The sequence below is a fragment of the Kogia breviceps genome, chromosome 8, assembly GCF_026419965.1.
Source record: "Kogia breviceps isolate mKogBre1 chromosome 8, mKogBre1 haplotype 1, whole genome shotgun sequence".
NCBI lineage: Eukaryota > Metazoa > Chordata > Mammalia > Artiodactyla > Physeteridae > Kogia > Kogia breviceps.
Window position 1 is genome coordinate 71,635,009 of NC_081317.1, and position 12,483 is coordinate 71,647,491.

The window sequence follows — 12,483 nt, forward strand, 5'->3', positions numbered from 1 at the left end:
GTGACCGCTGCATGTTTATTAGAATGGCCAAACTAAAGAAACTGACAATCCCAAGGGCTGAGAAGGATGGGGAACAGCTGGAGTGTTCATACACCGATGGTGGGAATGCACAATGGTACAGCCACCTTAGGCGACAGGTGGCAGCTTGTTATATAGTTAAATTACACTGACCATATGACCCAGCAATCTCACTCCGGTGTTATGTGCCCAATAGAAATGAAAACTTGTATTTACACTAAACCCTGTACACAAATGTCTATAGCAGCATTATTCATAATAGACAAAAAATAGGAACAACCCAAATGCCCCTCAAGTGGGCAATGGATAAACAAACGGTGGTACATCCTTACGACAGAATACTACTCAGCAATGAAAAGGAATGAACCATTACAAGGTGGATGAATCTCAAATGTATTGTGCTAAGTGAAAGAAGCCAGACTCAAAAGGCTATATGATTCCATTTATTTACTGTGTAATTCCGTTTATGTGGCATTCTGGAAAAAGCAAAACTACAAAGATAGAATACAGATTGGTGACTGTCAGGGGTTGAAAACAGAGGGAGGGAATGACTACAAAGAGGTATGGGAAATATTTTGGGGCGATAGAACTTTTCCATGTCTGATTTTGGTGGTGGCTCCATGTGCTTTGTCAAAATTCAGAGAAATAAACACCAAAAAAGGGAATTTTACTGCATGTATTTCATTTAAAAAATGTACACACATACACAGGAACCCACCCAAACATACTATGAAGAAGAGCACTTATTTAAAAAGAAGGCCTTGGGCTTCCCTGGTGGCGCAGTGGTTGAGAGTCCGCCTGCCGATGCAGGGGACGTGGGTTCAAGCCCTGGTCCGGGAAGATCCCACATGCCGTGGAACAGCTGGGCCCGAGAGCTACACCTGCTGGGCCTGCGCTCTAGAACCCGTGAGCCACGGCTGCTGAGCCCACGTGCCACAACTACGGAAGCCAGTGAGCCTGGAGCCCGTGCTCCGCAAGGGGAGAAGGCACCTCGGTGAGAGGCCTGTGCGCTGCAGCAGAGAGTGGCCCCCGCTTGCCGCAAGTAGAGAAAGCCCGCGCACAGCAACGAGGACCCAACTCAGCCAAAAATAAACAAATAAATTTATTTTTTTTAAAAAAAGAATAACAATGACTATAGTCACTGCAACACCCACCCACTGGAATGGATGGATGAGGTCACTGACCTCAGACCATAAATCATTATTGAGCGTGATGAAATCTGGTTGTAATTCTGGCTGCAGATTCTCATTTAAAACTGTCACAATCTACTTTGGGCATTTTAACAGAGGGGAAAAGAGCACCGTGTCAGGGATGTCACTGGTAACTCTATGTGGCATGTGCTGTGCACAGATCGCCGTGGGCACACAGCCAGTCCTGTCTTTCAAAGACGTCAAACGTTTCTGTGTGAAGCTTAGCTCAGCTACTTACCACAGTTATTGCTTCCAGGCTGGATTAGGGAGTGTATCTGAAGTAAGTGAGTCCTTTGAAATGTGTAGAAAAACAAACGCTTAGATTTGGACACTTCTCCCTACTTGCATCATCTTCATAATATCCTGGAGGCCAGAACTGAGAGAAGAGTTTGAACTCTTCATTTTATAGGCCTGCCAGATGATGAGTGCTCCTCTGTCCCTCAGCCCTTAAAAATACCTTGAACTTCAATTATTTCCAGCAGCTTAGAAAGCTCTCTCATGTGCATATCTGTCTGTGAGCTGGGCTGAGCAGGCAGGCATCACCCTGTGGTATAATAAAGAATGTATCTGGTCTTTGTCCTTCTTTCCTGGCACACAGCTTCAAAAACCCTTGGAATTTTCTGAGTGATAGAAGTGTCTTTGTTATTCTCATGAGGTAATTCATGGTGGGTCCCTAGATGGCTTCAGGATGGTGGCTGGTCATCAAAAAGAACGACTTCTGATTAGAGATCTGAGACTCTGGGCCAGCCTGACTGCTGGGGTAGGAGGGAGCTGGAGATTGAGTTCGGTAATGTAGTTGATGATTTAATCAATCATGCCTATGTAATGAGACCCCAATAAAAACCCTGGACACCAAGGCTTGGTAGACCTTCCCGGTTGGTGAACACATTGACACGCCAGGAGGGTGACATGCCTGGATTCCACAAGGAGAGGGCATAGAAACTCTGGGATACATCCCAGATCTTGCCCTATGTGTACCCTTTATCATGAAACTATAATCATCAGTGTAGCCCTTTTCTGAGTTCTGGGAGGCATTCTAGTGGGTTATCTACTGAGAGGTGCTATGGGAACCTACAAATTTGTATTTGTCTGGTCAGAAGTACAAGTGGCCCGGGGTCCCACTTGAGGCTGGTATCTGAAGTTAGGGCAATCTCCTGCAGGACGAGCCTATAACTGGTAGAGTCTGACCCTAACTCTGGGTGGTAAGCATCAGAATTGTATTGCAGTACACCCAACTGGGGGTGAGACAGAATACACCTTCGCTTGAAAAGTGAGGAAACTGAAGTCCAAGCCCTTTTCATCATTCCTCCAACAGCACAATGACCCTGCGCTTGGCTGAAAAGAAGGCCCCCACCAAATGCTGTCAGTGAGAAGTTTGTATCTTTTCAACATATTTTAAATGGAGGATTCAAGGTTTTAATAGAAGGGAAATAAAGAGAAGTGATTAAAAGTGCAGGTTTGGGACTTCCATGGTGGCGCAGTGGTTAAGAATCCGCTTGCCAATGCAGGGGACACGGGTTCGAGCCCTGGTCTGGGAAGATACCGCATGCCGCAGAGCAACTAAGCCCATAGGCCACAACTGCCTGTGCTCTAGAGCCTGCGAGCCACAACTACTGAAGCCCACGCGCCTAGAGCCTGTGCTCTGCAACAAGAAAAGCCTCCACAATGAGAATCCCGTGGACTGCAATGAAGAGTAGCCCCTGCTCACTGCAACTAGAGAAAACCCACGCACAGCAATGAAGACCCAACACAGCCAAAAATAAATAAATTAAATAAAATTTTTTTAAAAAAGAATCTTCTTTAAAAAAAAAAGTGCACGTTTGAGGATGACAGACCCTGAGTTTGAATACTGGTTTTGACACTTGCATGATCTTGGAAAGTTGCTTACCCTTTCTTTTCTCATCTGTAAAATAGGAATAACAACACTCATTTCAAAGGGCTTTAGGAGGATGAAATGAAATGATGTATGTAAAGGGTCTAATGTAGTGTCAGGCACACAGATGATCTTTAATAACTGGTAGCTCCTATTATGATCCCTGCCTTTGAGTATTGTTTCTTTAAGACCTAACCAAATAGTAGTTAAACCGTAGACCAAAAAAAATTTGGCTGCATTGAAATGACTTGAGGAGTCCAGACAGAGGAGGTCATGTTATGTTTTTGGGTGTAGAACAAAGGGAATCAGAGCCTGATGGTTATTTTTTGCAATTTTCCCATACCTTGTTAGGGTCCAACCTGGTTTTGTCCACAGGAGCAGAATCTTTTATCACTTCCACAAATTCTGCACCAAAACATTGACTATAAAATCCCTAGGCAAGAGAAACCAACAGATTATAAAGGTTATTTTAATATATTGCAACTCTGTCTCTCAGAAGTGGAATACGTTTGGAACAAGTGTAAGGGAGAATATGATGCTCTTTGATTACTGAAAGTCCCTCTGAGCTAATGAGGCAAGTTCAGCATTTCCTGAGACAAAAATAAAAACATAAGGAAGTCCAGCATTGCAGACTGATATATGCTTCCCTATAAACTGTATGCTTGACATCTAATTCAACCAACATCATCATATTTCCTGAAGATGCTCCAGGGGCATGGAACTATTTACTTCTTGCCTTTTGTACCCTAGGGTTTTGGAGGTCACCAGACTTCCCGTAATGGGACAAACTACAGTGCACAGGAAGATAAAATATATGCTTCTAGTACTAAATTGGGGAAACATATTAGGGAACCAAGTGGCCTGGGGTCAATTGCTAATTCCTCTCATGAGCTGAACAACTTTGGGCAAGTCACCCAACCACTCTGAGCCATGGCTTCTTTGGGTCAAGTAAGGATTAAAGTCTCTTGTCTCATTTGGCATGGATGGAGCAATTTGACGATGAAAGTGTTTTAAGTTTGACAGCCACGAAAGGGCATAAATTCAAAGCAATAGCAAGAAAGCAAAGAAGAGAATCTCTGGTTGTTGTCAGCAGTTCAGGGGACCCCAGTTATTCAGTCTGAGATGGTTTTGTTTTGAGGGCACCCCTTGACTTTCCTCCTGAGTTCTTAGTGCTTGGCCCTTTCAACGTCTGTTTCTTTTTTTTTCATTTTTCTCTATGTTGTTTCTCCTTTTCTCCAGCCTTTCCTCCAAGAACATGCTGCTCTCTTCTGCTACATTACGGATCAAATGTAAACAGCAGGTTGGATTGGGGCTGCCAGCCCATGGAATGGGACACTGACTCTGATTATCCAAAGAGGGGTGCTCCTTGGTCAGCGGGGAGAGTTCATTTGTTCCAGGTCACAGCAGGCCTAGAGTCAAGCATCTCCATGTCAGAAATGGGAAGTGTTGTCTGGTGACACCAAAAGAATGACCACAGCATTTTCTAGGGGTAATTTGATAATTTGGCCCAATGACTTCAAAGTCAAGATGATAAACTTCAAGCTGAAAAACTATTACTAAAATTTGGAAAGGTTTATAAGAAAGCACATGACATTGATTGAATTTGGATGCTCCTGAAAATAAATATTCACCATATAAACTTACAAAGTTTGAAAAGTATGTACAGAATCTTAGGGGAAAGCTATCCTTACCTTGCTTTACCTCATGATCTCACCTAATATCTTGATATTATACAAGCAATGTGGGAAACTTTATATATGGATCAATGATGAATCCACGACTCTTGGTTTTGTTGTAATGACCCACTCTAACCTGTTTGTGTAAAGCACACAATGTCAATCACCTGGAACACTTGTCTTACCTCTAGTCTATGAGAGATCTCAGGAAGCTTGGTAATTGCAGGCTCTTTGTAAATGAATTCTTTCTCCTCCAAGTCCCCAAATTTGGATCCATAGAAACCAACTCGAAAGTAGGTTCCAAACATTCTCTTATGACCCTGATGAACAAAATAAGAAAACCTCTCCTTAGTTATGTAATTCATGAGGATCCATTGAGATGAGAGGGCAGGAGTCTTTTATTGTTGGGTTCTATTCTAAAGCATTCTATTCCTGTGGCTAATACAAACAGAATTCACTCCTTTAAAAATTCTTTTTAATGTTTATGGAATAAACTTGGGAAATAATAGCAAAAAAAAAAAAATCCCATGAAAGATTTCTAGGACTTCTCTTAAGTGAATTTAAGATTTTCACATTCCTGGTTGTAAAGTTATTCAAGCTGCCTTCTTTTCACGGTTTAAATCACGGCCCTCTGTCTATTCTCAGCCCTCTTCCGTTTAATAGGAGAGAGCTACAGTAATGATGTCCTTAAGGTAAATCACTCCCTAGAGAGGAAGGAGGGCTAAGCATCTCTGAGACAGAGTCACCTGCTGCCAGATTATAGGACCTGTTAGCCAGGATGCCCCCGCTACCTTGCTAATGATGCTGTCAAAGGCCTTCTGCAGCTTTTCGTGGGTGGAGGTCAGCTTCCGGAAGTCTCGATGAGCTTCCAGGATGGGGATGACCAGCTTGTAAACCTCATTGACCGTCTCGTACAGTCCTCCCTTGGAAAGAGGAGAAAATAATCAAAGAGAATTTCATCCACTGGAAACTTAAAAGAGCAACCAGAGTGCATTAGGCATTGGAGAATGGATTTATTAGTGGCACCACAATATTTTAAAGAGCAGGAATAAAGTCTGAGCATCTTTGGGATGGCTGTAGCATTCAAACTGAACTAGACACACTAAATGGTCCTATTTGATAATGTTACGTTGAAAAAAGGGGTTTCCTGGGGAAAACAAATAGGACAGGAGACTGGCAGCAGGAACTAAGAACAGTTCAGGAAGGCGGCTGTAGCATATTTAAATGTCACCAGGGGTCCTCCTGGAGCCAGATGTTCATTGCGTGCCTGAAAAGAGTTAGGGGGGTCTAACTACCTGGTTTTCTAGAATTCCAGGAAAAACAAGAGTATCTTGGACTTTATGTGAATTCTGAAAGGGAAAGCTGGAAAAAGAGAAGACAGTCAAAATAATCATTAAAATACATAGATTGTAGGATGGAAACTTGGAAATGAAAAGTAGAGAAGAAAGAAAAATATCAAGATGAAAACAAAACTGGGTCAGCTAAACAGATTGAAGTATTAAATATTTGCTTGGCTTAAAATTGGAGGGAGGGCTTCCCTGGTGGCACAGTGGTTGAGAGTCCACCTGCCGATGTAGGGGACGTGGGTTTGAGCCCTGGTCCGGGAAGATCCCACATGCGGCGGAGCAGCTGGGCCCGTGCGCCACAGCTGCTGAGCCTGTGCTCTGGAGCCTGAGAGCCACAACTACTGAGCCCACGTGCCACAACTATGGAAGCTCGTGTGCCTAGAACCCGTGCTCTGCAACAAGAAGAGCCATGTAATGAGAAGCCCGCGCACCACAACAAAGAGTAGCCCCCACTTGCTGCAACTAGAGAAAGCCCGCGAGCAGCAATGAAGACCCAGTGTAGCCAAAAATAAATAAATTTATTTTTTAAAAAATTTGAGGGAGTAGGGAAACTATGAAAATGAACAACCTACTTCCCTGCCCTGAATCTCAATGACTTTATCTATCTATCTATCTATCTATCTATCTATATATATATATTTTTTGCTATACGTGGGCCTCTCACTGTTGTGGCCTCTCCCGTTGAGGAGCACAGGCTCCAGACGTGCAGGCTCAGTGGCCATGGATCACGGGCCCAGCCGCTCCGCGACATGTGGGATCTTCCTGGACCGGGGCACAAACCCGTGTCCCCTGCATTGGCAGGTGGACTCTCAACCATTGCGCCACCAGGGAAGCCCTAATCTCTATATTTTTAATCTCTATATATTTTTCTCTTATTAGGAGTGTTTAGACCCAGATTAGGTTAATGAGGGGAGTTTCTGTGGCTTCCACCCTCACATTTCTCTGAGCTGTCCCTGGTCTGTGACGAACCTAAGGATTACTGAGCTGTCAGCTGAGTCCCTCTCTCAAAGAGAGGGAAAATAAGGGAATGAGAACGTGCCTCGTGATTTATTGTGTAACCCTGGGCAAGCCATTTATTTCCCCTCTTTGTGGCTTCGTGTCCACCTCTGTTAAATGGAAATAATACTGTGAAACTGCCAGCCAACGAGCATGCAGTGAAAACCAGAATATTGCAGCGATGAAAGGCCTTCTCGCCTCCCTGAGAGCTGAGGCAATTTACACACATCAAAGTCCTCCAGCCCCTCCCCTGCCCTGCACGCCCCTGCACGCGCGGTGTCATCATGAAGTGGGACTGGCTGGACGTTAAGACCGGCACTCAGGGCACCGACACCAGAGTTCAGGCTGACTGTGGAAGCCCGGACAGCTGTGTGCACTGACCGTGCCAAAGAGCTCGGCCGCCTGCTCCAGGAGGCCCACCAGGCCACTCTCGGTGAAGTACCGGCCGGAGCACACCCCGTCCTCGTCCGGCGACAGGGTGTCATCAGAGACCGCAGACTCCTCCAGCACGTTGGAAGAAATATTCTGAAAGAGATCACAGTGTGAGCCAGGAGAACAGGGGAATCTGACTAACAAAGGCACCACAGGAACCCATAACATATGGAGGAGGAAGCCGTGGCTCCAAGATCCTCACCATCCCTGATCATACAAGGTCTGTAATTCCATCCAGAAGAGCCTCTGGCTGCCACTCATTTTGAAAGAATGCACAGAACAACTGGTCTTCAAAACTCAAGATTTTCTTTTCTTTTGAACTATTGGGAGATACAGAAGGGACACTTACCTCAATGTAACAATAGTTGAGTTGCTTTAGAGAAAGGACCCTAAGGGACGTCCAGCAGGGGTCGTGGTTTTTAAAAGCCAAAGGCCAACAAACAGTTAACCAGACTCCTTGTTTCACCAGCTGAGTGACCCTCTGAAGTACGTGCTATGACTGACTTGGCTTTTAAGTGAACGGCCATAATATCATATGACAATTGCAAATGAGAAGGTCTTCTTTATGAAATCCTTATGGCAATGCAGCAGTTACTATTTTTTTCTCCCCCCGCCCAAACATTTTGTTGCTTTCTACACACTTTTCTTTTACATAAGCCATAGAGTTTAGAGTCTCATAGAGAATGCAGTGATCAGGGCCAGGATTAGGGTGAACAAGGTAAAAACAAAATTTAGGGAACACTCACTCTCAGGGCCCTGTAAGTCATGACCCTGAACTTGCTTGACCCCAAGAGTGAGCGCTTCCTTAAATTCTGCACTTCATGTGCCTTACTCACCTCACCCCAGTTCTGGCTCTGGCAGTGACTCTCATACTTTTGACAGGTCAAGAATAATTTTCTTCAACCTGTCTCATGGATATAGAAGAAATGCATATGGAACATAAAAGAAACTGGAAACCTTTGTAGCTTAGGACTTGCATACAGGTAGCACATTTGCCATTCCTTTTATGCCTATGCTCATGGCAGACAGAACTAATTAATTATAGTACTCTTTTCCCTGAAGCTTGGATATGGCCTCAAAATTCTTCTCAGCGTGGTACCCCATTCAGCCACTACCAACTGACCAGAGTTAGCTAGTGAAGTAAAATCTGTCTGCCTCTCGTCGGCCTGGCTAGCAAGATCAAGTGACTCATCCTTAGCAGTCAAGGAAGAGAGAGTTGGTACAGTCCTATATCTTCATATCCAAAATTATAAGGTAGTTTTAGGAATATAGGAGGCTTTCAGAACCTTTTGTGGCCAGGCTTTCTTTCAAACCTGGTCTTTCTATTATGATGTTTCTGAATTGGAAATGATAAAAGGTCCAAGAGATTCAGTTGAAAGAATCTAATAACCCAAGAAACGAATACTATTAGTATTGTATGTAATTTTCCACATGTAGAGGAATATATTTGCAGTTATGCAGTCTTATTAGCTGTCGTCAGAGGGAAAAGATTCTGGGCAGACTTTCCTGGCTTCAGAATTAGGGAGGTGAAAGTAACAGCAGTTATGTGAGAATGTATCCATATCTACATTTGAGGAATAAATATTGTACTCTGGGGCACAGAATTTCAATGATCTCAGTTCCTTGGAATTCTGTGGCCTCAGAGTTACTTTCCTTGCACAGATTTATTTATCTCCAGTTTATAATTCTTTTCAAAAAATTCAATTTTACTGGAGCAGAACAAGGTTGAAAACTAAAGCACACAGCATTTAAGAAATCAACACCAGACATCTGTAGTTAATGCTGCCCAGAATTCCTTCATCCTTCTATAAAGTATAGCCTCCTGAGAAACCATCCATAACTCCATGTGTGGACCTCAACTCTGGCTCTGGCTCAGCCAATCACAGCATTCCATGTCTCTGGCCACTATGATTGTTTCAGAGATGAGCACAGGACCCCGTCAGAACCAATAAGATGCACTGAGACTGTCTCTGCAACTGCATTTCTCTATTCTCCTGGACTTGAACCTGGGAAGATGTAAACATAAATATCTCTCAGTGAGTGTGGGAAGCCTATGAAGAATGAAGCTGACATAACAGAAAGCAGAGACAGGAAGTGATGATAACACTGAGGTCTGACGACATTGTTTGGACCCCTAGGTCCAGCTTGGCAGGTGCTACTCCAGACTCATCTCTCTCATGCAAGCTGATAAATTCCATTTTTACCTTAGGTCCATCTGGCTTAGGTATTCTGTCACTTGCAAGCACACATTTCCAAAAAGATTTGGTGGGTCTCATTTGAGAGAAAAGAGAATTGGCTCATAAGCATCAGCATAATTTGGCTTGTCTTCTGTAGCTGAGAACACCTAACTCACCATGTTCTGTGTATTTTGAAGATCTCATTCTTCACAGTTCCTTCTGCTTCTCCCTCCCGTTCCTCGTCTTTCTGAGCATTCCATGACCCCCAGGCTGACTAGTCACATGATAAACACTCACAGCATCTTGTACCTCTTTATTACAGCATGTATCATAATTGAAATTGAATAAGAAATGGAAGGGGCTTCCCTGGTGGCGCAGTGGTTGAGAATCCGCCTGCCGATGCAGGAGACACGGGTTCGTGCCCTGGTCCGGGAAGATCCCACATGCCGCGGAGCAACTAAGCCCGTGAGCCATGGCCGCTAGGCCTGCGCGTCCGGAGCCTGTGCTCCGCAACGGGAGAGGCCGCAGCAGTGAGAGGCCCGCATACCAAAAAAAAAAAAAAAAAAAAAAGAAATGGAAGAATTAGCTGTATGATGCCACTCTCCCTGGCTAGAATGTAAAGTTCATGAGGACAGAATAAGTGCTCAATAAATATCACCTAAAAGAAAGAATACGTGGATAAAGATCTATGAAAAAATAGAGCTGTATGCTTCCGTGTAGGGACAATGTGGAGTTTTTCTGTTGTTTCTAGAATAACTATTCTACTCACCTTGGCATGACTTACTATAAGCAAATTAAAAAGAATGTATAAGCAATAGTAATGAAACAAGACAAGAGGTTGATATAATTCCACATTAAGTGTTAAACCCAGAGATTTCTGGTCATTGAAAGAGTAGCACTTCTAACATTTATCCTTGCTAATATCATATGGCCAAAATAAATTTTACAAAAAAGCAAATATGTCTAAAATTGATTTTTATACCTTTCTTCACTTTTATGTGATTCAAAATTAGATATGATTTTTTATGCTTTTTGGATAGGAATTAAATTTTTGGCTTTATAGTGAACATTCCTGAATTGAGAATAAAATTTGTTTGCTGAGAATAAAATGATAGAATAAATACTATTGTTACTGAAGACCATAAGAGAGGAGGAATTAGCAGTATGAGGCAATACCCAGATTGCCTGGTGAACAGTATTCAGGAAATCAGAAGCTCCTGGCTCTACCAGCAACAGTTTTTGTGCCTTACTCTATAAGCCTGGGAAAGCTACTTTGAATTGTCCTCTCTTTCTGGTTCACACAGCATCACACAATTGTGTTGAAGAGCAACAATGAGAACAGAGCCTTTTAGAAAATCAGTCATGAAAATTCAAACAAAAATAATCCAAACACTTGTAAATGACTTTGTGAGTCTGGCTTGAAAAGGGCTCTCTTACTGTACTATATTGTTACAGGTTTCAAGGATTGTCATTTCTACAGATTATGCATCTAAAAGTACTCGTAAAATTTTTTGTTTCCTCTAAAGACTGTTTTAAACTACTCAGCCAAAACAGTCCAAGTGGCCACTGAGCATCCCAGCTTGAACCAATTTTCAGGCCTAGCAGACAATTTCCCTCTGCTAACTATGGGTAATATTCAGCTCATCCTAAGACAGTATTGATTCAGCCCCTTTTTTCCCTTCCCAGGTCAATTTTGTTCTTTCTTTCTTTTTTTTTAAAATGAATTTATTTATTTATTTTTGGCTGCGTTGGGTCTTTGTTGCTGCGTGCGGGCTCTCTCTAGTTGCAGCGAGGGGGCTACTCTTTGTTGAGGTGTGCTTCTCATTGTGGTGGCTTCTCTAGTTGTGGAGCACAGGCTCTAGGTGCACGGCTTCAGCAGTTGTGGATCACGGGATCGAGAACACAGGCTCAGTAGTTGTGGCGCACGGGCTTAGTTGCTCTGTGGCATGATCTTCCCGGACCAAGGGTCGAACCCACGTGCCCTGCATTGACAGGCGGATTCTTAACCACTGCACCACCAGGGAAGTCCCAATTTGGTTCTTTCTTGATTTTAGATTAGCGAGGAGGATATTACAGAGTTGGGGAGTGTAATCAAATGAATGGGCCCTGAGGGAAATAATTTCTCCAATATTTAGAAAAAATACTTTCACAGTTGTCAGTATACTGTGCCAACTACAAGTCTTTGAGAAAGGGTTTAAAAAACCTTAGAAAAGTTGCTCTCTCAGTTTATCTGTGAAGTGGGAGTAATAATACCTTCTCTATCTGTTTCACTGGTTTATGGGGAAGGTAAAACAAAATCATGGACGTGAAAGTGTTTGGGAATGTCTAAAGTGCTTATCGACTCTACATTTATTGTAAACAATAATTCTTTTTTGGCTTCCCTGATGGTGCAGTGGTTGGGAATCCGCCTGCCAATGCAGGGGATATGGGTTCAAGCCCTGGTCCGGGAGGATCCCACGTGCCGCAGAGCAACTAAGCCCATGGGCCACAACTACTGAGCCTGCGCTCTAGAGCCTGTGAGCCACAACTACTGAGCCCACATGCCACAACTACTGAAGCCCACGGGCCTAGAGCCCGTGCTCCACAACAAGAGAAGCCACTGCAATGAGAAGCCCGCGCACCGCAAAGAAGAGTAGCCCCCGCTCACCACAACTGGAGAGAGCTGGCGCGCAGCAACAAAGACCCAACACAGCCAAAAATAAAAACAAATAAATAAATTAAAAAAAAATTTTTTTTTAAAACCCAAGATGGTAAAGCAATTAGAAGAGGCAAATT

At 43.5% G+C, this 12,483-nt stretch overlaps 1 protein-coding gene across 3 annotated transcripts in view; it reads right to left on the bottom strand.

The window, feature by feature from the left end:
• DOCK8 (dedicator of cytokinesis 8) overlaps window positions 1-12,483 on the bottom strand; it is a 225,745-nt gene that overhangs the window by 18,859 nt on the left and 194,403 nt on the right. For 2 of the 3 annotated variants that reach the window (XM_059073322.2, XM_067039548.1), the window contains exons 40-43: window positions 7,481-7,624; window positions 5,549-5,680; window positions 4,943-5,077; window positions 3,425-3,514 (exon numbers count right to left, since the gene is read on the bottom strand). In XM_059073322.2, the coding sequence (XP_058929305.1) occupies window positions 3,425-3,514; window positions 4,943-5,077; window positions 5,549-5,680; window positions 7,481-7,624 (501 nt within the window). Of the gene's footprint in view, window positions 1-3,424; window positions 3,515-4,942; window positions 5,078-5,548; window positions 5,681-7,480; window positions 7,625-8,369; window positions 8,436-12,483 lie in introns of those variants that run through there. The other variant, XM_067039549.1, reaches the window with a different exon arrangement.